Raw genomic sequence first — 25,341 nt, 5'->3', positions numbered from 1 at the left:
AAACAGGACAAGTTTAGTGGGAAGAGACAGTAACCAGAGAATATGCAATATCAGAGGTAAACTCAAAATACTTTAGAATTATGAGTTTGGGCAGATGTAAAATAGATAGTAGGAAGTTTAGAAAGTTTTCAAAGAGGAATTGCCCTTCAATTTGGGTTTTGAAAACTGAGTAAGAGGCAGAATAGGATTGGGGGTTGGAGAAAATGTATTCAAGGAGCAAGTAGGGGTAATCCAGGTAGAGATATAGTACATGTTAAGGTGTGAAATTGTAGAAAGGAGCTAGTGTGTTTGGAGAATGGTAAAAAAGTTAAGGTGTCTGAAGAAGAGAACACATGTGCCAAACAGAGAGGGAATAAATGTTAAAGAATAGAGTTAATGTGTGAAGGTCCTCATATTCTGAGTGCATGGATTTGGAATTAATTCCAGATGGTGGATATCACAATGGTTAGAGCAAGAATTCCAGAATCAGAGTTTGGCTGTATTATGGACTTTATCATTTACCTTTTTAAAGATGAAATAAGAGATCACACAGGGAAAGCACTTAAGCCAGTATCTGGTATATATCTAAACACCCCAGGAGAACTATGGGAAACATGAATTTTAAAGCAGAGAAATTGTCACTGAATTGATTTCATTGATATTATTAGATTTTATTTTATTTACTTTTCCAGGATTGATTGTTGAGAAAACCACCACTGATGGCAAGAGGAGAGTGGAAGAGAAGATCAAAAAAAAAAAAGAAAAAAAAAAAAAGGACTTTTTGAGCTTCTAAGCTGAGTAGCCTTGGGTAACTGTAATACTAAATATCTATTGAATGCTTGCTAAATGCTGTACTTGCACGATCTTACTTAATTTTCACAGCATCATATACTAAGGGAAATGCTCTATTATTATGCTCATTTTATAGACCATAGAGATTAAAGAGGTAAAATGGCACCTCAAGGTCACACTGGCTAGTGCTGAAACCAGGTTTTAAGGTCTTTGATTTCAGAATTTTCACTAAATCACTCTACTGTGTAGGTTATTTAATATTCCTGAGCTTCATTTTCCTTATCTGTATCACGGAAAGATAATTCTTAGGAGAATTTAGTGCATAACCAATGGGAAAGGACCGCTACAGTGTTTGATGCATAGTAATAACAGCAATGGCATTAACTGCTACTGTTACCTGCTTTAGAACATCTCTAAATGATCTGAAATTGACTCTAGGGAGAAATGAAGAGGACTACTGCAGAAGTCCTATCACTATGAAACTAGCTGGCTTCATACTGAAAACAGAACATTCTCTCTGTGGCTCTGGATTTTATATACCTCTGTGTGTAGCCTTTTCTGAACACTCAGTTCAGGCTAATGTTTAGTTTATATAACTCTTAATTCTATTTCCACTGGCATGTGCTATACTTTCAGATATCAAATGAGAAGTTAATTCAACACATAAATTTTCCTCTGGGACAGGGGTTTCTGTTGCATTTCAATTATCTGCTTTTCTGACTCTGTTCCTCCATGGACTATGGATTTTCAAGGGCATTAGTCAAGTCTTTGTCATTCATTTAACTCCAGAATCTTGTAAGTGCTTGGCTTGTGGTAGGTGCTTAATAAATGAGCATTGCATGAGGGAAGAAATAATTGAATCAAAGAAAGGCAAAACAATCTTAACACAGACATCACATTGTGGGATTGCTTTTCAAATCTGAGTTCCTCACAATGATGACATCACTGTTACCCGATTCTCTAAAGGCTCTATTAAATATTTATACCCACTAAAATCAGATGCTGCATCTATTAGGTGAAAATCGGTTACTCAAGTGATTGGGATTAATACCTCACCTAATTGATATCATGATATTGCAACAGTAAAAATACCTCATACCACCCTCCTTCCTGCAAGCACTGGAGGGGTACTATAGATCCCTCTATTACATTTGATTAGGGAGTGCTTTTCTAAAGAGTAACCAGACTGGGAGGCTCAGAATGTCTGTGGCTCTCCTTCATGGGGTATGACATGAGCAGTTCAGAATGCAGACTCCTATGAGCACTCCAATGGACTAGCCCTGCTGAGATAGGAGATAATAACATTCATTGTTGAGGTTTTAGCCATCTCTGAGGTGGACCATCTCAGTATGAACTCACATGATAACAGGGTTTAGAGAATTTACAGTTCTTAGAGCACCTCCCTGTTTAGGACTCTCTTTCAATTCTCCTGCAATTAGGAGGTCTCTGCTCTGAAACACACTTAGACTGTCCACTGTGGAAATGTGAAAAGATGACAAGTTATGCTAGATTCCGACAGAAGGGGGGAAAAATCATAGAAAAGGAAAACAACATAATATTTCAGAAAGCTAGATGTTACCAATACATATAATGTTCTTAATTCTTTTCCAAATGTGGGGGTGGCGGGAGAAGGGAGAAGTGAGGGAGGGTCTCTAAGACCCTGTCATTGTTTCAGGTAAGAGAATAGTGTTCAGCTCTAGGGCTACTTGGCATAAAATTCTCTCCCTGGCAGGTAATTTGGCTCTGGAAAAATCACCTCAGGCATGAATTCACTGGGTCCTGTCCTTTGCATAGTTTCAACATAGAAAACATAGGCAAATGAGATGCAGGGTGATACTCCTGGTTTCTCTGATTGTTTGAGCTTCCCTTAGCTCCTCCCTGGGCCTGGTGGTGTGGTAATGGCCACAGAACCAGGCCAGATGTTTGCAGGGTAAATATGCTTAACTATGACTCTGGAAGCAAACTTGGGGGAGGAGTGGGAGCTGATAAGAAAGAGGGCCTCAACAGCTGATGCTAAAAGTATCTATAAAAGTTGAATAGGGGGATCCTTGGGTGGCGCAGCGGTTTGGCGCCTGCCTTTGGCCCAGGGCACGATCCTGGAGACCCGGGATCGAATCCCACATCGGGCTCCCAGTGCATGGAGCCTGCTTCTCCCTCTGCCTATGTCTCTGTGCCTCTCTTTCTCTCTCTGTGACTATCATAAATAAAAAAAAAAAAAAAAAAAAAAGTTGAATAGTTATTCTTTCCCCAGCCCTTCTCTTCAATTCCAGAAGAAGTGCACTAGGGTTAACTACTCTAACCTCTTTTTTTTTTTTTTAAGATTTATTTATTTATTTATTCAGAGAGAGAGAGAGAGAGAGAGAGGCAGAGACACAGGCAGAGGGAGAAGCAGGCTCCATGCAGGGAGCCTGACGTGGGACTCGATCCCAGGTCTCCAGGATCACACCCCAGGCTGCAGGCGGAGCTAAACTGCTGCGCCACAGGGGCTGCCCCTACTCTAACCTCTTATTTAGAAATGGGTTACATTGTAGTTGTCTCCTCTCTGATATCTTTTCTCTTAATATTCATTTTCAACTTATTTCTCCTGGATAAATGTCACTATGTGTGTTTGTGTGTGTACTTATATGAACAAATAGAAGTTGGGAAAAAAAAAAAAAGATTTGATGGTCTTAAGACATTTTGGCCTTTCCTTTTATCTGTCTATAGGCCTTTTCTCCTCCTTAATGGAAAGCTCCTTAGAACACTGAAGGATTCCCTTTCCCTCTCGCGTAATTTTACTCCCTTCTATCAGTTTTTATTTAATGTTAAAGAAATGAGAAGGAAGAAAAACTAGGAAGGGAAGGTGGTCATTCCAACAAAGCTATTATTACTAGTGCATGCAATGGTCCTCTGTGCTTCACCAGGATTTATCAATCTAATAAGCCTTGTCACTAACTTGGCTATATCCAAACACATGAGAAAACAAAAAGTAACTATTATTTTGCTGTTGTAGAGAAGCTTGGACTATTCCCAGTGTAGGTACATTGAATTGCTATCTCTGTAGATCTGGACCTGACCCAGGCGAGCTTGGTCTGGCTGACCTGGAGTCCTGTTACCCTCTGTGTCCCACTATTTCCTGTACATTTCCTCACTCATTTTCAATCAAGACAGTCTTGAGCAAATCTAATTATGGGCTGATTGGATCTGAGATTTCCAAACATTAATTAAACGCTCCCAAGAACAATGCATGACACAATGGAGACCTAATGTTTACCACGAATAGCTCCATGTCATCTCCTAGATGAATGGATTATTCCACAGTATCAGTTAATAGATATAAATTGGAATGACCTAGGAATCTTGTTATAGTTTAGATTTTTGTCACAGTGCGTTTCATAGGCAACCAAGTTTGGGAAGTCCAGTTCTAGACAGTTGCTTCAAATCAGAAATCACTCTGGACAGAGACCCTATAATTCATTTGATACAGTCATTTTCACCTTGTCCAGCCAACTCCAGTGCTGTTTGACTGATTTTCAAGGACATGATTTATGGCATTTTGTCATATCTGAATGGAAGGACACCAGTAGGTCCAATACCAGTCTGTTGAGTTACTCCCACAAAATGATCCATTGAGGCTTATCTTCTGGACACACTGAGATCCAAAGATGGCTGTATAAAGGGATCATGGACATAAGGGCATCAGATATGCTAGTGTGCACACACACATATATGCCTACAAAGGTACACATGCTCTCATCACCTTGTCTCTGGGAGCCAAACTTGGCCAAGCTCTCGGCCAGGGCTGCTTTAAATGATTGGTCAGACTGTAAGCTACACAGTTCTTGGCACCATTTTCACAGACTGCAACATGAATTCCACCACCCCCTTCTGGAAATTGTGTAATACAGTGGTCCTTGGAAAAAGTTAGATATTACTTTGAAAACCAGAAGGAGCCTACTACAGAGGAAGCAAATACAATGTTTGGGGTGAAAGTTCAACAGGATTCAATAGAATTTTCTTCTTTCTATGCAGCTGGATCTCAAGCTCTGCTCTCAGCACATGCACACACATAGGTACACACTATACTTTCTGCACTTCCCCTTTCCTTTCACCCAGGCTGATTTGTAGGAGTTTCCCTTCTACACCTTGTACCACAGATAGATGGGGAAATGCCACAACCAAGTAGAAGTGGAGAGTTAGTTCATGGTGAGTGATTCCCCAATGGAAGGCTTCTCCAGCATTCTGGAACTGTTTAATGCCAATCTTGACAGTATTTATCTCCAGAGCCCTTTTCTTGAAACACCGTCCCATGCAATAAAGCACGTTCATTTCATGCAACACAGCTAAGTTGATGCTTATAGTTCTTAATAACCCAGGTGACTGGGCACAGCTCAGTTGTAGGTGCCTGATATGAAGGAACATGCACAGCGCAGCGACAGAGGGTGTTTGCCACCAAACACAGAGAAATAAAGGAGCTGCAAAGCTATGGTAGCTAGAGGAGGACTAGCTTTCCTTATTTAGGTTCAGGAAAAGCCTCTTGCCTCTACAGCTCACTTAGTCTGGCTCAGCATTTGCCCTTGGCTGTTACATGATGTTACATTGAAAAGAAGTCAGATTAATTCCCAGGTTTGTCTGGGATCAGGGCTGGAATCTTTCCTCATTGCAGTTCTTCCCTCAGAACCAGTCCTGGGCTTTTGCATTTGTTTTGACAACTGATTAGACAGTCCTGAAATGTGAATTTCCTCCAATCTCTTCCACTTTGCAAACTCCAGAAGCATTTGACCAATAAGTTAAAATCCACGGGAGAACTGAGTGTGAATTAAGGCTTTAGACATGCAAAGCACACAACCCTGGGAACAGCAGCATCTGGGACAGGAGGCTCCCATCACTTCACATGAGGATGGCATGGGTTTTGCAGATCAAACACACACAGAAAACCAGTGGTGGCCCAGGTTGGACACACTGCATGGGGTGCACAGTGGAGTGAGGACCTAGACCAGGGAGCCACCTGTTCCTCTAGCTTGCGTACATTGAGTTCACACCACCTCAGGCCACTCACAGTTTGCTTACCTGCTCATTGTTGCTCTCCCACCATTCCCCACACTCCCTTTGGGGGTGAAACACTCTATTTCCGACTTGTGCTGGGCCAGTCTCCTGTCTTTGTACCTGGTGAGCATGAACAAGGACAGGAGCAAACAGAAAGATATGATTGTGTGCTTAACTGGCCAGGCTGAGGAAGAACTGTGGCTGCAGAGGGTTGTTCCATGATAAAACAAGCTTCTGCTTTTCACTGTAGTGGCTGACCTGTAATATGTATTAGATGCTTGTGATGGCATATGGATCACATTGGGGTTGATTTTGTTACTAATTGTTAAACCACACATGATCTACCCTTCTATATTGCCTATTAATCTGTGATTTCATCACATTTAATGGTCAATGGTAAAAGAAGTGCAATTCTTATCCTCTGAGAAAAAGATTAATATCAATAAATCAGAATTCCTTTAGCATTTACCATATACCAGACATGGTGCTAGGATTTTACATAAATTTAATCCTGGCCACAACCCTGTGACAGAGGCTCTGTTATTTTTATATCCATTTTGCTGAAGAAAAGAAACCTAAGATTGTAAGGATTAAGTAGATTGATCAAGGATTTTTCAATACAGGGAGTCTAGTTTAGAACCCACACTTTTAGTCATTGTAATGTATTTCCTTCCATTATGTGTGTGTGTGTGTGTGTGTGTGTGTGTGTTTTCATTAACAAAGCTTCATTGAATGGTATTATGTTTGAGTATTTTATTGGAGACTGGTGATGCCAAAAAAGAGATGTTTCTTGGATGTAAGAGGTTTATGCAACCATTAAGTTGAGGTTGAACACTGAATATTGGACTGCCTGAATGGTGGAGAGTAGCTCAAACAGCATTTGTATCAGAACCGGCAATTTACCACACCTGGAGGGTACTAGATGTTTCGTCTAAAGTAAGTTATAAGATTCCCAACATTAGCCTGCTACATGGTGAACCAAGATGAGCCTTTATATTTGAATGACAGTTTTCAGAGCCAGCATGCTTTCACAGAAGTAATCTTATTTATCCATCAGTTTAAGACTGTGGGCAATTAAAGAGAGTACAGTTACGCTCATTTGCTGGAAGAGGACACTGAGACTTACTTAACTGACTTGACCGAGGTCACAAGCCTTATTAGTAGAGAATGACCATTAGTAGAGTTTGGGGCCCAAGATTCTTAAGGTTCATTGCCCTTTTCCCTTCTAAAACTGCAGCTTGATATGACACTTCATCCATGTCCCTGATATTCAATAGGCAGTGGTAAAAGTGACTTAGTATCAAAAGACTTGTTTACCCTTGGTATAGTCATTTTCCCCCAAGTTTCTTTTCTTGCTGCCTTAAAATTAATACTAAATAAAATGCACCAAAAGCCATATCATTATTAGTTCTGGATGGAGGCCTTTCTCTTAATTTTCTTTTAAGATGTTAAAACTATTTAGTATTTGAATAAAAATGGCTCATTAAATCAAGCCAAGTGGATGGAATGGATTACCTTATTCAATAGACATCAGTTGAGCATCAGTTTATTCTAGACAATGGTCTTTGGCCTGGAGATATAGAGATAAATCATCCACAGGTCCCACCTCACAGAGTTCACAGTGTAGTGGGAAAAGGAAGGGAAGAAGGCAGGATGTTGTTTATGATCATGAGAGAGGGTCTTCTGGAGATTTCTAAGAACAGTTTCTTTTTCTTCTCTTCTCTTCTCTTCTCTTCTCTTCTCTTCTCTTCTCTTCTCTTCTCTTCTCTTCTTTTCTCTTGGCAAAGATAACACTGGAAACCATGGTCTCTTTTTGCTCTTGGCAAAGAAAACACTGGAAACCATGGTCTCTTTTTGCTCTTGGCAAAGAAAACACTGGAAACCATGGTCTCTTTTTGCTAGGACAGCTGTCTGGTGTGGTACTTAGTAATGCTACACCCATGTTGCCAGCATGAGAGAAGGTAAGCCAATATTTTAAAAAACAGTGGCATGGAAAATTAGAAGAATGTAGGTCCTAGACAATATCTCTGAGTGACTGAATTAGCCTGTTTCATCTCAGAACTTCTTTTCATGTGAGTCTTATCATGTCAGCCACTTTGAATTAGGTTTTAGATTCTCTAATGCCAAAATCCTTCTAGCTTTTACTTTGCTTTTGTTACTTTCTCTACCATAGCCGAGTCTAAGAATTTCTAAGGCTCTTTATAGCATTAGGTTTGGGTATTTGTAAGTTCTGTGTGTATGTGTGTGTATTTATGAAGACCCTAAAGAAGCAAGTTACTAACAAATGTTTTAGTCTAACCATTTGTCTTCTTTTAAATATTGCTTCTTTTTATACATATTATTGTATATAAAAAAGTGTAAGTCTTCACAGAATTAGATTTTTGTATGGGAAGAAAAAGTGTGAGACAGACTGGGTAAAACAAAGGATTAATTTCTCAATAACTCACATTTAGAGAACACCTAAACAACTGGCCCTTATGACCATGGTACAAACACCACTGTTAATTTCCTGGAAGCCATGCTAACTATAGTCCTAACCCACATAAGATTTATAAGAAAAATATTTTTTTGGTTATTCAGATGACCCAAATATATATGAAAATGTATATATTTCTTTTCATATTTTTTTTCACTGTTCCAGGATCACAGTTCCCAAAACCGTTGGAATTTCCTAAGTGTTGTGAGTCATAAAGATGCCTCATGTTATGTTAATAAGGTGATTCCCCCAAAGCACTTAAGGAGGGGGCAGGTTGCCTGAGGAGCCAGCCCTGTGATAGGAGGGTTGGAACTTCCCGTCCCACTCCATTGTCCTCCAGGGAGGGGAGGTGGCTGGAGACTGAGTTCAGTCACCAGTGGTCAATGATGCAATCAATTATGCCATTGTAATAAAGCCTCCTTAAAGCCCCAAAAGGACAGGTTTGGAAAGTTTCTGGAGTGGTGCACATATGGAAATGCTGGGAGGGTGGCTTGCCCGGAGAGGGCACAGAAGCTCCACATGCCTTGCCCTATGCATCTCTTCCATCTGGATGTTCTGAGTTATATCCTACAATAAACCTGTGCTCTGGTAAGTACAATGTTTCTCTGAGTCCTGTGAGTCTCTCCAGAAAAGTACTCCAACCTGAGAAAGGGGTCATGAGACTCTCTGGTTTATAGCCAGTTGGTCAGAAATATAGGTAGAGCAACTGGCTCAGAAGTCCAAGGAGGGGGTCGTTGGAACCTCCAGTCTACAGCCAGTAGGTCAGAAGCACAGGTGATAGGGGTGGTGGAGGAAGGACAGTCTTTGTAGGACTCAACCCTGAACCTGTAGAATTTTCAAGTTGATAGTGCCAGAACTGAGTTGAATTATAAGACACCCAGCTGCCCAAGAGAATTGCTTGTTGGTGTAGGAAGTGCCCATCCCCACTGCCAACATACACATACCCTGGAAGTGGGTATGTGAGAAACCAAAATAACCAGTTACTACAGGTTTAGTGTTGCATTTTCAAACTGATTAATAAGAACCACTACAGGTCAGAGCCCTTATAAGTACTTCAATAAAGCTTTTGGTCATGTTTGCAGAATTGGCATCAGTCTGCAAGGATTTGCCAAAGATTTTCCTCAGTCACCTTTCCTGTCACTAGACTAAGAAAATATCAAGAAAAACAAAAGAAGGAATATGAAGCTGTGTCCCTATGTGCTCATCCCTTACCTAGTCCAGTTATAGACTGAAGTGGTCTTGGCTCTGATGATTTTGGAATTCTCTTCCAGATGCCATCATGTCTGAGCCTGACTATAGCAACTTTTGCAGCTAGATATTATTTCTTAGTTTTCCCTTTGCCTTCCCGGCTTTGGACAGAATGTTTCAGCCTTTAGTTTTCAGTTATCATTTCCCTTTCCACCTGTACCAGTATGGACCTTCGTTAAAGCTTTGGAAACATTTAACTTTGTTCCCATGTTGGCTTCTCAAACACCAGCCTAACCTCAGACATATTTCAGATCAAACACCTACCGTCGAGTAACATCTTTAGTGATCAGAAACACAATATCTAATTTTAAAATATATGAGGCAGAGTGCGACATTACATTTTATTTTCCAGATTTATTTGCTGTGTCACCTTTAGGGCTATCCTAACTTTGGATCCTGACAGTGATAAAATAAGAGAAGCTATGATATACATTTGAATAGCATTTCCAATATTGTAGAAAACGTTTCTTGTGCCATTTGATTCTCTCAACAAAGTTATTAATATCCTCATCTTTCAGGAGAACCTGTGGCTCAGAAAGCTGCACAGTCTGGCTAAGTCTCCATAATTGCCCATCACAGAAACCACATGCTTTACCTACAGACATCATGCTTTTTATTAGCACCTCGCTTCATAATGTCCTTTTACATGAAAAATAAAGAACTTTTCTGAATAATCTGATAATCCATTTGAGGGACTGAAAATGTCATACATTAAGGGAATAATGTATACTTAAGGCATCTGGGCTTGGAGCACAGTATAAACCTATTTCTTTTCCATAGGTCAAATTTCTACACAATGGCCAAGTAGAACAGATCACCCTCTGTGGCCCCTGCTAATATGGAAATAGACTGCCCTTCCTCTAGCCAGTGTTAACCTCCATGGGAGTACACAAAAATCTGAAGGTCAAAGAGGCATAGCTGAGAACAACTGTCAACCAGTGATGATGTATGGATGGGATACTGCGCGAGAGCAGAACCACACCCAGTGAGATGGTAGACTTTTTCAACAACGCTGAAGTGTTACAAAGAGAACCGAAGGAAATTCCAAGGCAATCTTTCAAGTCAAATTGCTTAGGGGAGAATTCTAGCTGAAGACAGAAGGGAAGTCCTTACAGATCTCACTTGAGAAGGAAAGAGTAAGGGCCAAATCTAGTTCATAATCACAAAGTAATTCCTTATTTCAGTCTCATCCTTCTGCCCTCTGTGTGTCTGAACACAAGTAAGTATATTCAGATGGTTTACTACCTGTTCCGGCAGATCTTGTGGTTTCTGTATCCAGAAAAAAACAACTTTTGTCCAGACTTGCAGTGTCAGGTTGATTCACTCAGAGATTGCAGGTTAAAAAAAGAATAATAATAGGCATGATTAATAGCCTGAGAAAATAATGTCAGAGATGAACATAAGTTGGGAAAGTATTTGAGAAGCTGCCAGAGAAGATACTGTTCTGTCCTCTATAAAATAAAAGGAAGGTAGAAGTTGACAGGTGGGGAAGCAATGCAAATAAGCAATTAAAATGTAAAGAATCAGCTATATTGGCCCAGTAATTCTATAAATAGGAATTTATTCTAAGGAAATAGTTCAACATAAGCTGAAAGCCTTCTGTACAAAGATTTTTCCTTTCAGTGTTGTAGAAAAATGGCAGAAACAAAACAAGAGCAAACCACTGGAGAATGATTTAATAAATTATAGCATAGCAAAATTATGGAAATGTGTTAAAAACAAAAGAAAGAATACAAAACTGTGTCCCTATGTGCTCATTCCTTACTAGTCCAGTTATAGATTAGGTAAAGCCTTTCATTTAGCTTCCAGAAAATTCTCCAAGGAAGTATTTTAATCCCTCTTATGATGAGAACTTGTTTTCAGCTATGAATCATCTGAAGTCATTGCCTTTCACCATGTACTTTCTTTTGACGCTATTTGTTTCACAATCAACAGAAGTCCATGAAGATGCAGATTTTAAAACTAACTCTAAGGTGCTTTACAAGTTTACACAACAGGAAAAACTTTTCAGGGAGGAGCACAATGTTGATTGACCAGAAGGAGGATCTCCAGAAGAAAAGGATCAGTCTGAAGAAACGTCATGGTAAAGCGTTAATTAAAAGTTGCTGGCTTCTCTTAGGACTGAGGGGTTTTTCAGACAAAATAGTTTATTATTCCTAAAAACTGATGGATAGTTTTTCCAACAGGAATGTTTCCTAACATTTTTTAGCATGAACAGCTAGAAAAGTTTTGAAGTCAGACCAAGCTTGGTAATGAAAAGAAGAGCCAATATTTACTGGATCCTGGGAATATACAAAACACATTCCGAGTAACCAAACTTACTGATTTGATCACTGCAATAGCTCTACAAATTAGATACTACTTCCTATTTTACAAAGGAGGAAGAGCCAGGATATAGGGAGATGAAGTGATTTACCCAAGGTTATGGGATTGGTTAACTCTGATGCATACTGTTTCTCACTAAAATGCTGGTTACAAACACTAGTAGGGCCATTTCTCGAGCCTGGTTCTGTCTCTGAATGTCTGAAGACACCCCACGAACTGTGCTATTTTTTCAAACCTTTCATCTTTTTTTCTGATCGCCTGGCTTAAGTCCCTGCCTCTGATCTTCCTTTGGCCCTTTTTACACTAGTAGATAGGAAGCCTGATCCCTCTTCCTCTCTCTGGTATTGACCTAGGTTACAGTCTGCACTTAGTAACTTCATTTTCTCCGTCTGGGGTAGGAAGCCCAAACCTCAGTGCTTCTCTGCAGAAGCAGATTTCCTCTGAAAGTACTGGAGAATCAGGGACCCTCACTTAGAGCCCTAGCAAGGCCCTGTTCCTATTTTTGTATTCACATTTTGTTATCTTTCTCTTAATAGAGTTCTTTCCCAAAATTGTATGACCTTAAGTCTCACAAAACTCGAATCTACTGGGGCACCTGGGTGGCTCAGTTGGTTAAGTGTCTGATTCTTGGTTTCAACTCAGGTTATGATCTCATTTGCTGTGAGACTGAGCCCCATGTGGACTTCTGTGCTCAGCAGGGAGTCTGCTTGAGATTCTGTCCCTCTGCCCCTCCTTCCTCCCCATCTGCTTGCTCGCTCTTTCTCTCTAAAATCAATCAATCAATCAGGACACCTGGGTGGTTCAATCTGTTAAGCATCTGCCTTTGGCTCAGGTCATGGTCCCAGGGTCCTGAGATCCAGCCCTGCATAGGGCTCCCTGCCAGGCAGGGAGTCTTCTTCTCCCTCTCCTTCTGTACCCACCCCCCACCACCCGCCACCTCATGCTCTCTCTCTCTCTTTCTCAAATAAATAAATACAATCTTCTAAAAACTTAGAAATAAAAAAAAAATAATAAAAACTTAGAAATAAATAAATACAACTTAAAAAAAAAAAAACCCACACACCCAAAACTTGAATCTACTGCTTCCCAGAGTTTGCCTCCTTTCCCACAAGGAAACCATCAACCATCTGTGTTATATTAGTGGACTTACTAATGTTTCCTGAATTAATGTTTCCCCAATGGAAATTTTGGGGATCAGGTGAGAGATAAAATTCTTAATCTTAACAGGTGCATATTAATGGTACTTGTATACATGTCATTTTTTTTCCGGTTCTAATCACTTCTCTAACTCAGCAGGTTTTCTCCAGACAATTCTGATATACAATATTTTGTCCTGTTTTTTTTCCACATGTCCCCTAATACTTATGAAGCCATGGGTCCTCCAATGGGACAGGACCTGTATGATCCCCATTACATGTGTGGTTAATGAATCTTTGATTTTTACCACCATCCAGACTGGCTTGCAGGATCTGGGTGCTCCCACATGCCCTAATTCAGGCTGCTGGAATGTAGGCTGCATTTGAAAGTGACATGCAGGTAGAAGATGTTCCTTTCTTTATCTCAGCCCTCCTCTCCTGTTGGTCTTTAGAAGAGTCCTTCTCTCTTCTTTCAGAACACTTATTTCAAATTCTTTTTTTTTTTAAAGATTTATTTATTTATTCATGACAGAGAGAGAGAGAGAGAGAGAGAGAGAGAGAGGCAGAGACACAGGAGGAGGGAGAAGCAGGCTCCATGCCGGGAGCCCGACATGGGATTCGATCCCAGGACTCCAGGATCGCACCCTGGGCCAAAGGCAGGCACTAAACCGCTGAGCTACCCAGGGATCCCCTTATTTCAAATTCTAATTAGATATCAGTTTGCCTACTAGCTCACTACTTTATCCCTAAACTGTAAACTTCACCGGAGCAAGGGCATGTGTGTACCTCTTGCAAGCACCTAGCACGGGCAGGGCCTGGCATATAGCAGCAGCCAGCAAACGCTTTTTTGCATGGCTTCAGCTTTTACCATTTACCAGAAATGGTAAAAGTAAGAACGTTTATCAAAGGCAAGGTGATAGTATTGATCCAAACCTAGCTCCATCTAAACTGCCTTTCTCTTCTGTTGTTCACATGCTGCCATTTGCTGAATCTGATCACAACAGTTCTGTTGGGCACCCTTCTTCTTCTGTCCTCTTCCTTCACCTTTGTTGCTCCAACTGCACGGCCACACAAAAAACCTTTCCTTTTCTCTACTTCTGCTTCTCTTGACTGCTGAGGGACAAATAAGAAGTGTCTCCAAGGATTGCCAAGAATCTTAGTTCCCCTTCCTCTCAGGTTTAAAACTCAGGGTTTTTGACAGAACCAAAAGGAGGTAGTGGTGACAGAGGGAAATGGCCATGTTCCTGGTCCCTGCATGTATGTGAAGGACTGAGAAATGCAGGGAGTTCATGCTTCCTGTGACAGTGACAGCTACCTGAAAGTGGTGATGACCCCCAGAGAGAGGAGAGCCTTTGTGTGAAGTCCTGGGTTGCTGAGTTGTGCCCTGACTCAATGTGAGCTTCACAAAAATCATCTCTCCTCTAGTGCACTGGACAGAATATACTAAAATCACAAGTCTGTGACAAAGGACTGCCTTTCTACCTCCCTTTTAGTCTTTGTTTCATTGTTTTAATAGTATCATTTAAATATATGCAATTATACTTCTCTTGATTTTAAGGTAATGTCTCATGGTTTATTATAATCACATATAACTACAGCAGATGGATTTACTAGTTTTGCCATTTCTGGGCAGATTCCACATTGTTCAATATCTGTCACAATAAATAGAAAGTGAGATTTTTCTAATTTCATAATGAGAGATACCTAAAGAAACATTATATGAAGATGTTGCTTCAAAGGTCTTTTCTTTAGTAAATTTACTTGTTTTTTTAAGTACTCATTATATACTAAGTATTCAACTAGGAGTTGCATGGTGATCTAGAATTACAGGGGTTTATTATGGCAGAGTGTGATAAACTAGTGTGTGCAGCTATATGGATCACATATACTATATATGTGCATATAAACTCATATATGGATGCATATATGCACACAGAAATGCACACATATCTCTAATCATACAAACACACACACATAGGTAGATATACAGTAGTTCTCCAAATTTTTCTAAACAGATTGGGTTTTAGTTTGCTCAAGATAGGCAATAAATCAAGGTAATGAAGTGTACTGGCTTTGGAGTTAGTCAACATGAGTTCGGTTCCTAGCATTACCACTTACTAGCTGTATGATTTTGGGTAACTTATATAACTTTTCTTAAATTTTCTCTTTGAATAACAGGAGCAAGGTTACTTGACTCATAGTGTTGATGTTTTACATGAGGATTTTAGCATTTAATTTCACAAAGACATTACGAGGTAGGTTACATCATCGTCCTCATAAAAAGATAAAAGATAAAGAAATTGAGCCACAGAATGGTTAAGTGACTTGCTGAATGTGACACAGTAAAAGGAGGCAAAACCAGGAACATATCTGAGCTGTTGAACTCTAAAGCTTGTACTCTAGAATTCTAGAACCAAAATTAGCAAAGGGATGACTAAAAGGGAAAAGAAAACTCAATTTAGAAAAAAATCAAGGAGAAGCCAAAGATAGGGAGAGAAGGATAAGAGGCAAACATAAGTGCCAGGCACTGTGTTAGGAGTTTTTCTATATTGTCTCAAGCATCTTTACAACACTGGGAAGGGATAATGATGACTTTATCTAAAAGAGAACTGTAGTTCACACAGCTGATGAATGTTGATATTGGAATTCAATAGTAGGGGGTACTTCTTAAAAATAATATACTCAGACACATATGATGTGTCTTATACTCATCATAGTGATTGGTTCTATAGTTGACATTAAGAAAACACATTTCACAGCCTCTGACCTCAAAGAGTTTATAATCCTGATGGGGATCACAAACATGGACTTTGTAAACAATCAGAGAACACTAAATCCATGGTGATGATAACACCACATGTGGCTGCAGACCGACTGATCATAGAACTAAAATGGCAAATGTCATGATGGAATTCTAATTTAACCTGGTCTGAGAGGCACATTGTGCTGTCATGGGTTGTTGAACACATAGGTGAAAAGACATGATGTTATTTTCTTTTTTTAGATTTTGTTTATTTATTTTAGAGAGAGAAAGAGAGAGAGAGCTAGAGAAGGGACAGAGGGACAGAGATAATCTCCAGCAGACTCCCCTCTGAGTGCAGAGCTGGACATGGGGCTTGATCTAACTACCCTGAGATCATGACCTGAGCTGAAATCAAGAGTCAGATTCTTAACCAAGTGAGTCAAAATAATGATGTTATTTTTCTATGACTCTTCTTCTCACATAGGACCTATCAGACTGAATGGCTTAGCTTTCTCTATCCCTGGAGTAAAGGTTCAGAAAGGGCAAGGAAGAGGAAAACCAAAGGGAGCAAGCTCACTGCCTGCCTGTTATTGCCATGTCAGGGCCACATCTGTATCCCTGTGCCCACATCAGTGACTGGAACCTGGGAGGCTTTAATAAAAGAAATGTGTTGACTGAAAGAATAAATGAAGGAGGAAAAAAAAAGATTATTTCTGGGAAGATCTAGAGAAATCACAAGGGAAAGAAAAAACACACATACAACCAGGACCCATAGTATCATGTTATCCCACCTTTGAGGCCTTTCCTGTCTGCTCTTAGATAATAACTATGTCCGTTTCTGTGCCCCTGCAGTACCCCTGACAAAGACTTGAAGCACCTACAACTCTCTACTGACATTATCTGCTTACATCTATGGCTCTGCTTTGAGGAAAGGCATTATCTAGGGGAAGGACAGTATTATATTCATCTTTATCATCTCCAGTGCCCAAAATATCATCTAGTTCATAGCAGATGAATAATAGGTTCTCAGCAAACAGTACCTGTTTATTATTACTGTCGGGATAATAAACATGCACTGAGCAGAGAACCTTGCTTTCTTGTGACTGACTTCCGCCCAACTCTATCTAGCCAACTTGTTTTTGTTGTCTGGTATACAACTGAGATCCTCCTACCTCTACTGACTTCAATTCACTAAGTTTAATTTGGATCCCATGAACCATAAAAGTGTGCATTGCCCCCTTGTGTCTCCTTTAGTGAAACACCCCACGAACCCTTCTTGGTATTTCTTCCCCTTGCTGTGAGGCTCTGCTGCCCTCTAGGGGGCCTTGTTCATCTCACACTTCTCAGGACCCAGTTTGATCAGCATCTGACAACCTGGTCCTGAGGTGGGACCACCATGTTCAGGGCTGGGCTGCCAGCTCCCAGGGTTCATCTGCTGGCTCTTGACATCCCCATCTTATAAACTTGTGGCTATATAATGTAATGGGTTTAAGGATATGGTACTTGGGCATCGGTAAGCAAGGAGGATGTCAAGAACTGAAACCCATCACAAGTGGAGGTTTTGAGAAGGCTGCCATGGGGTCTCGGTGTGCTTGGTACCAACAGGATCCTCAGTTATGGGTATTCCACTTGCATCTTGGTAGTTTACATCAAAATTTATTCTATGGAATCCAGTAGCTGACTAATCGAAGTGTTATACCTGATGAATGAACAATGATTTTTGTCTTTGTGTGGGCCTCTGGAGACAAAGAACATCCTCAAAGTGTCTGGGGCCTAAATTTCTTCTTGTGAACGGCCAAACTGTTTGCAGGACGTACAGCCCTTAGCCATATCCAGTACTAATGACCCTTAGCTCTGTCTACTTTGACTTCTCTGGAGCTACTGACCACTTCTTCATTTATGAATCATTCTTTTTCCTTTTGTGTTAGCACTTGCACCTAGGTGTCAGGAGGACTTATGTCTGTTCTTTAGGAATTCTTTGTCTAGTCCTTGGACTTGCTTTCTTTATCTAGTCTCTGGTTCTGCCCTTGGCTCTCCCAAATTATACTTCAACACAAAACTCTCTTGATTTTCAGACCAGTTTTTCCAGCAGCTTCCTGGACTTGTTCACTTAGATGTTTTCTTGGGAATCTTGAATTTAACAATTCCAAAATTAAGTTTGTGTTTTTTTCTTCAAACTTTCTCTCTTTTACTTTATCATCTCTGGTCCCAAATTTCTCATTTCATCCTATTATTATCAAATGTGGATGGTTCCCCCAGTCCTTTTATTTAATCTCTAGCCTGGACTTCTCTAAGCTTATATGACATAGTATGAATGAGTCCAAAACTGAACACTTGATTTTACTCTTCAAAACTCTCTTCCCCAAGTCTGAATTACAACAATCCCAATCCTTCCATTTACACAGGTCAAAAGCCTAGAGCTCATCTTTAAGTCCTGTCATTACACTTTCTATTTGAAATCACTGTATTCTCTTACTTATCCAGTCACAATGGATGTCTAACTGATTTCTTTCTTTCCTTCTCTTCTTTCCACTCTACATTCTATCTATAGAAATGAGACAGATTTCTTTAACATATTAATCTTATTTTGTAATTCTTTGAAACTTCCAAAATTTCCTATCACATTCAGGACAAAAAACAAAATTTGCACCTCACCTAGTCTGATCCTCAAGTGCCTGTCTGCATTTTTCTCTGTTCTCTCCCCTTCTTTTTTTACTCCAACCACAAGACAATATGGTTCCTGCCTCAAGATCTTTTTATCTGCTATTCCCTCTGCCTGAAACACTTAGTCTCCACCTCTCAGATCTTTATGCATCTTATTTTCTCATTTCATTTTGCTCTCTGTTCAGCTTATTCAGAGAGGCTATTCATGTTTTAGATATCTAAAACTATCTAAAATAACTTGCCAAAGCTCACTGTAGTTTCTTACCTCGCTTCACCTTTCTTTATAGCAAGTATACCTATCTGGAATTATCTGATGTATTTGTTTAATATCTGGAATTATATATTGTTTATTTTTTGGTGTCATTCTCTTCAAATATAATTGAAATTCTGTGAGGGCTGAAATTTTTGTTCACCACTTTATCCTCAAAGCTTAGAGAAGTTCCTGGTGCACAGCACACTCAATTAATACTTGCTAGATGTACTCGGTTAATAATGTCAGGGCATTGAAATATAATCCTAGTCCTCATATAACTCATCTAACTTTGCTTGATTTTCAATAGGGTGATGTATATAAAATGCATTATATATTAGTTTGAAAATATTTTAAAAATAGCATCTATTATCTCAATAGCATCCAATATCTGATTAAAAATGTTTAAGTTGAGGATAAGGAAAAATTAAACATGGCTAACATTTTGAGGCTGGGAATTAGCATTTGTTACATCTAACAGAAAGAGATAATGAAACTACTACAGAAGAATTTATTTGATATAAAAGAGTGAGTTTTGGCCGTGTTGAAGTTGAGATGATGCCAGGTATGAAGATAGTACCATCCACTTATCATTTGAAGACTAACAACTAGAGCTTAAGGAAGAACACTTGATAATTGAAAGTGCCATGATGGCTGGGTTCTCCAAAGAAAAGAACACAAGGAGAAAGGAGCCAAGGACCATGGGTCGATCTTAGAGAACATTTGCAGCTAGAAGAGGAAGTGGCCCCAAGTAGCCCTAAACTCTGTACCTTTGTGCCTGCTGTTATCTCATGCTGGAATGTCTTCCCCTACCTAAGCAACTTGAACACTTCTACTTATCTTTCTTTTCAATGCTACCTCCTATGTAAATTTCTTTAGTAAATCCCTGAGAGTTGACATTGATAACTGACCCCCCCCCCCTTTTCAAACCAACAGGAATATTTTTTTTCAGCTAAAGAGTAATGGAGGATATAATAAGGCACAGTATGAAGAGTATGAGGAGTAGCCTGGCAGTCATGGATTTAAGTCAGCTCAATCATAGGCTAAGTGTACAGTCTTGGAAAAAATTATTTCATCTCTCTGAGTCTCTGTTTCTTCATATATAAAAATTAGTGTATGCTTACTTTCCAAGGTTGTACAACTTAAATGACATATGTAATAGCACAGAGCACACTGAAGGAGCTTGAGAAATATTTGTTCTCTTTCTTGTGTGTGTGTATGTGTTGGGGGAATTTGGGAGGAATGCTAGAATCATCAGTGGCCAAATGGCTCAAGAAAGGTGGAAAAATTATTTTAACCAAGACTAGATAAAAGGATATTCTTATCTTTCCACTGTTTACTTCTTCCTTAACAATTTTATCTTTACCAAGGGAATGGAGTTTGAGGAAAGAGAATCATTAACTCACAGAATTATGCCTAAGGCTTACTTTCTTTTAGTATGAAATGTTATGTGTTGAAAGAGATCTGACTTGCATGTCCCAGATATGGTGTAGCTAGTTCAGTTCCAAGTAGGGCTAATGCAAATAAAAGGAACCTTTCTGAAAATAAAATTTTGAAAATGCTTAGTTTACCCCCAACCCAATTTATATCAATTAATTGAGAATATTTTAATCAAATTCAAGTAGTAACAAATGAAATCACTAACATCACATGCAAATTAAAATTCACTGTAATCACAGCATTCAAGAATATCAATTCATTATACAAAGGGAATGTTTTAGATGCAATTCATCAAAATCATCCAGACATAGTCTTTTATAGTTCCACAAATATACTTTCAATTATTGCAGAGCCAAACCATTTAATTAATCATTTCAAAGCATTTCTCTTCCCCCAAATTAAATACCTGAAACATATCATTCATTACACTACAACCAATCACATCTAAATCTTCTTAGCATTTACCTCTACATCCCAGTGAGAGACAGAAATATATTTAAATAGTATATTAACAAGCAGTGGTAGAGCAAGACTTGACAAGTTGACTTATTCTCTTGGAAAATGAACTACCGTTGAGTACTGATTCACCATTATGGAAGGGACTAGATCTTTGCCAGAAGCTAGAAAAGTGAGTCTTTACTAGTCATTCACTCACATATTTATTGGAGAACCTTTTAACACAGTCACTGTGTTAGTTGCCGATGATAGAGACATAGAAAGCAATGCCTACAAGAAACTTACAGTCTAGGGGCACGTGGGTGGCTCAGTGGTTGAGTGTCTGCCTTTGGCTTGGGTCATGGTCCCTGGGTTCTGGGATCAAGTCCTGAATCAGAGTACTTGCAGGGAGCCTGCTTCTCCCTCTGCTTATGTCTCTGCCTTTCCCTATGTGTCTCTCATGAATAAATAAAATATTTTTTAAAAAGAAAGTTATAGTCTGGCAGAGAAAAACAAATATAATACAATTTGAGGGATTCTACATGAAGGGACTCAGTAGGTCCAATGGAAACGCAATTTATGAAGAGGAATATTATTTGGATTAGGAATTGGAGGGTAAGAAGGTGTTTTCTAGGTAGAAGGAAGATAAATACAGGTATTAGTAGAGGCAAAAAGAATAGAACATACACAAGCTGGGGCATACCAAACAAAGAAATAGCTGAGGCATGGTATGTTTGGGGAACTATATGCAGTTTGGTACTGCTGGGATATGTGGTATGTGTTTGGAGAAGCACTGGTGGAAGGGCCACTGGGGAATTGATGGAGTAGATTGGTGCCTGGACCTCAGGTTGAGAAGGTCAAGTCTTGAAGGGTCAGGTCTTTAAGGGCTTTGTGAGTTTGTAAAAGAGTTTTAGATTTTTATATTTTAAGGCTTATATTCCTACTATTTGAAGGTTGGGTAATGTGATCAAATTCAATGTTTAGGAAGATGGCTCTGGCACTGGTTGGGACAGGTTGGTGTATCAATAATAGAGATTTAGGACCTTGTGTCAGTCGTTCAGACAATAGGTTATGGAGTTCTGATCCATGGCGGTATCAGTGAGAATGCAAAAGATAAGGTAATGTAAGTTGAGAATATGATTGATTGGATGTGAAGCATCAAGGAAAGTGAAGAGTCAAGATTGACACAGGTTTGGGCAATGAGGTTGAAGGTGTAACTTTTATCCAGAGAGAAAATGTAAAAATAGGAAAAGCTTTCAATGATAATGTCTAGAGAAGTGATGATGAGGTAATTTTTAAATTTCTTGGTCAAAATAATATTTTCCTCTGATGTCCTGTCTTGTATGTTATAATTATTCAGGATGTCAAAAACACTGAATTCTAAAAATTGACTTAAATATTTGCATGAAATTGGTGCTTAAAAAATGTTTGGTGGACTTCAACCATACCTGACCACTTAAAAAAAAAAAAAGACTATTTATTTTAGAGAGAGAGCATGAGCAGGAGGATAGGGAGAAGATAAGCAGAATCTCAAACAGACTCTGTACTGAGTGTGGAGCTCCACACAGGGCTCAATCTCAGGACCCTGAGATGATGACCTGAACTGAACTCAAGAGTCAGAGGTTAACCAACTGAGCCACCCAGGTGCCCAACCTGACCACTTTTAAAAAGTATTTTTCCACCATTTCACATATTTTTAAATTGATAACTTTACAAATAGTCTTCATTTCAAGAAAGGAAATAAAAATAAATCATTAAAAAATCATAACTGGTAAAAATGTAACCATGCACTTAGTCTGATTCTGTTAGGAAACATACCCTATTCCTTGTGCTAATTTAATTTCAGTAAGTGCTATCTGCAGTATGTGGATATTTCAGCCAAAACAACAACAACAACAACAACAACAACAACAACAACAACAACAACAAACCCCTGGAATGTCTTTCTAGTGCATACTTGCTTTGATGACCAAACTGCACTGACTTTGGACCTTAACTAGATCATAACTCAGCAGAGTACTCTAGACAGTGGCTTTAAGTCTCACAGAAAGAGATAGTACTAAGGGTTAATAAAAGAAAATGGGGCAATGGGTAATAATTTCATTGGGCAAGGGGGTTAAACAGGAGGGTATCCAACCTAAATTAAAATACAGTAAAGATGACACTTTTACGAATGTCTTCTTTCGATCCTGACCTTTAATTGATTCCTACAAATTCTTTGTACCCTTTCAAATATAGTATTAGCATTTACAATTTCTAGTAGCTAAGGTTGTGAACTCTAAAGCCAAGCTCCTGGGATTAGAACCCTTTCTAGGTATCTGTCCTTGGGCAATTTGTTTTGCCTCACTGTGCCTTGATTCTCTCATTCATAAAATGTTACCCACCTCATGGGGTTGTCTTAAGATCTGATGAAAGTTTCTGAGGCACTGATAAGAATGCCTGACACAGTATAAATGCTCAGGAACAGTTAGCCGTTAGCATCTACATCAGCATTCTGATCATCCTCATTTCACGTCTTACACTCCACCTTCTCTTCTGTAGTTTCAGCCTGTTTAAACTTTTGGCTGGAGGGTCTAAAAGCTTGATTTTAAATCTAGTAGTAGTGACTGCCTGACCCCATACTCAGTGTCCTTTCTCATCTGCCTCCTTCTGGCAGCCCCGAGCCTCATCTTACTTGCACTGAGCACTCTGGTACAAAATGGTGCAGACTCTGACTCATTAACTTTTATTGAAGTAAAAGGCTACCTACCCCTTCATCATGCTTTGATGCCCTCTGGAAATGGTGTGACCTAGCATGTGACAGGGCAGATTGGCTTCTCAGTCAGAAGGTCCAGTTTTAGAGAGAGCCTTACATTTTAGGGCTAAAGTTTCTTAACTGCAATAGTGGTGTTCAAACCCTGGTTTAGCCCCTTACCACTTTGGGCAAGTGTCTTTGTCTCTCTAATGTTTGGTGTCTTCATTGGGATAATGGGCAAAGGACATATCCACTAAGGGGCTAGTATCCAAAATATATGAAGAATTTATACAACTCAGCACCAGAAAGCCCCTAAATAATCCAATTAAAATGGGCAGAAGCTATGAACAGACATTTCTCCAAAAATGACATATAGATGGCTAACAGACACATGAAAAGATGCTCAGCACCATTCATCATCAGGGAAATGCAAATCAAAACCACAATGAGATATCACCTCATAACTGTCAGAATGGCTAAAATCAACAACACATTTTCATACAAATGTTGGGTGAATGTGGAGAAAAAGGAACCCTTATGCACTGTTGGTGGGAATGCAAACTGGTACAGCCACTGTGGAAAAAAGTATGGAGGTTCCTCAAAAACTTAAAAATAGAACTACCATATGATCCACTTATTTCACTACTGAGTATTTACTCAAAGAATTCAAAAACAGTAATTCAAAAAGATATATGCACCCACTGTTTATTACAGCACTAAGACAATAGCCAAGATATGGAAGCAACCCAAGTGTCCATGGATAAATGAATGGATAAAGAAGATGTTATCTATCTATCTATCTATCTATCTATCTATCTATCTATCTATCTATCTCATTCATGGTGGAATATTATTCAACCACAAAAAAATGAAATCTTGCCATTTGCAACAACATGGATGGATCTAGAAGTCTTAATGCTAAGTGAAATATGTCAGAGAAAGGCAAAGACCATATGATTTCATTCACGTGGAATTTAATTAAACAAGTAAACAAAAAGAGACAAACGAACAAACACCCCCCCCACCCCCAACTCTTAACTATAGAAAAAAAAAACAGTGATTACCAGATAGGGGGTGGGTGGGGGAATGGGTGAAATAGGTGAAGACGATTAAGAGTATACTTATCTGAGTAATGTACAGAATTGCTGAATCAATATCTTGTACACTTATAACTTACATAGCACTGTATATTAATTATACTAGAATTACAATTTTAAAAAAAGAAATGAATTGGATTAAATAATAGTATGCATGGGCACTTGTTGCATCCCCAATAAATCAAAGATCTTGATAGAAGTTGGTTTAATTCCTGAAGAATAGACAGTGGAAGCATGATCAACTGAATTAAAAAGGCAATTCTGGTGACAAAGTGTGTGGCAGGAGAATATTTAGGTAAGGCTCCTCTACAGCGTATGACAATAGTATGTCTGTTTTTAAAATTTAGCCATCACTGTGTAGGAAGTAATGCTGATTTTTTCCTCCAGCTTTTATATGCACCGTCTGTATAGGTATGGAAATGTGTTATCAATGATGAGGGGAAAACCTACAAGTTTGTGTTAGGAATATTCTTCAGTTAGTACATCTGGGAAACTGCACATCTACTGCTCGCACTACTTTCTACAACAGTTTGCCTCCAGCTGCTTGCATCCAGCTGTCTGTACAAGCCCACGGTGACGGTCCCGCATTGTTACCGCGCAAGCTCAGGGAAATGCTCCCCACTTCTCCCCCCACCCCACCCCGCCCCACCTCCCCCAGCTGCCCAGAGAACCCCGCCTGCCACCTAGTGGCCGGAAGAAGGATCAGGCCGCTGCTGCTCGGGGTGGGCATGGAGGGTTGCTGGGGCAAGGAAAGGAAGAAAGGGGAAGGTCCGGAAACAGTTGACACTTAGAGCCCGGTTCTTCACTAGCACCACTGAGGATGGCTAGAAATGCCCTGGAGTGAAAGGCTGTCTGCTCCTTTCAGCTCGCGGCTTGCTCTCTGTCTGGCACTGTCCTCCCTGGAGATGCAGTCACAAAGCAGTGTCTGCACAGTGAATACAATTAAATGAAAGCCTCTGGAAATGTCCAAGGGGAAATTAGATAACATGTGCTTTGA

At 39.5% G+C, this 25,341-nt stretch overlaps 1 protein-coding gene across 4 annotated transcripts in view; it reads right to left on the bottom strand.

The window, feature by feature from the left end:
- The window catches only part of GRM5 (glutamate metabotropic receptor 5), a 510,774-nt gene that overhangs the window by 18,148 nt on the left and 467,285 nt on the right, over positions 1 to 25,341 (bottom strand). For 3 of the 4 annotated variants that reach the window (XM_025419353.3, XM_049098822.1, XM_025419352.3), the window contains exon 9: positions 5,821 to 5,916. The exons of the other annotated variant lie outside the window; for it this stretch is intronic. In XM_025419353.3, the coding sequence (XP_025275138.2) occupies positions 5,821 to 5,916 (96 nt within the window). The remainder of the gene's footprint in view (positions 1 to 5,820; positions 5,917 to 25,341) is intronic. 4 annotated transcript variants of the gene reach the window in all.

This window comes from Canis lupus, chromosome 21 (genome assembly GCF_003254725.2).
Source record: "Canis lupus dingo isolate Sandy chromosome 21, ASM325472v2, whole genome shotgun sequence".
In the NCBI taxonomy this organism is placed as follows: Eukaryota; Metazoa; Chordata; class Mammalia; order Carnivora; family Canidae; genus Canis; species Canis lupus.
Note: the sequence above shows the minus strand (reverse complement) of the source record. Positions and strands in the feature narration are given on the sequence as shown.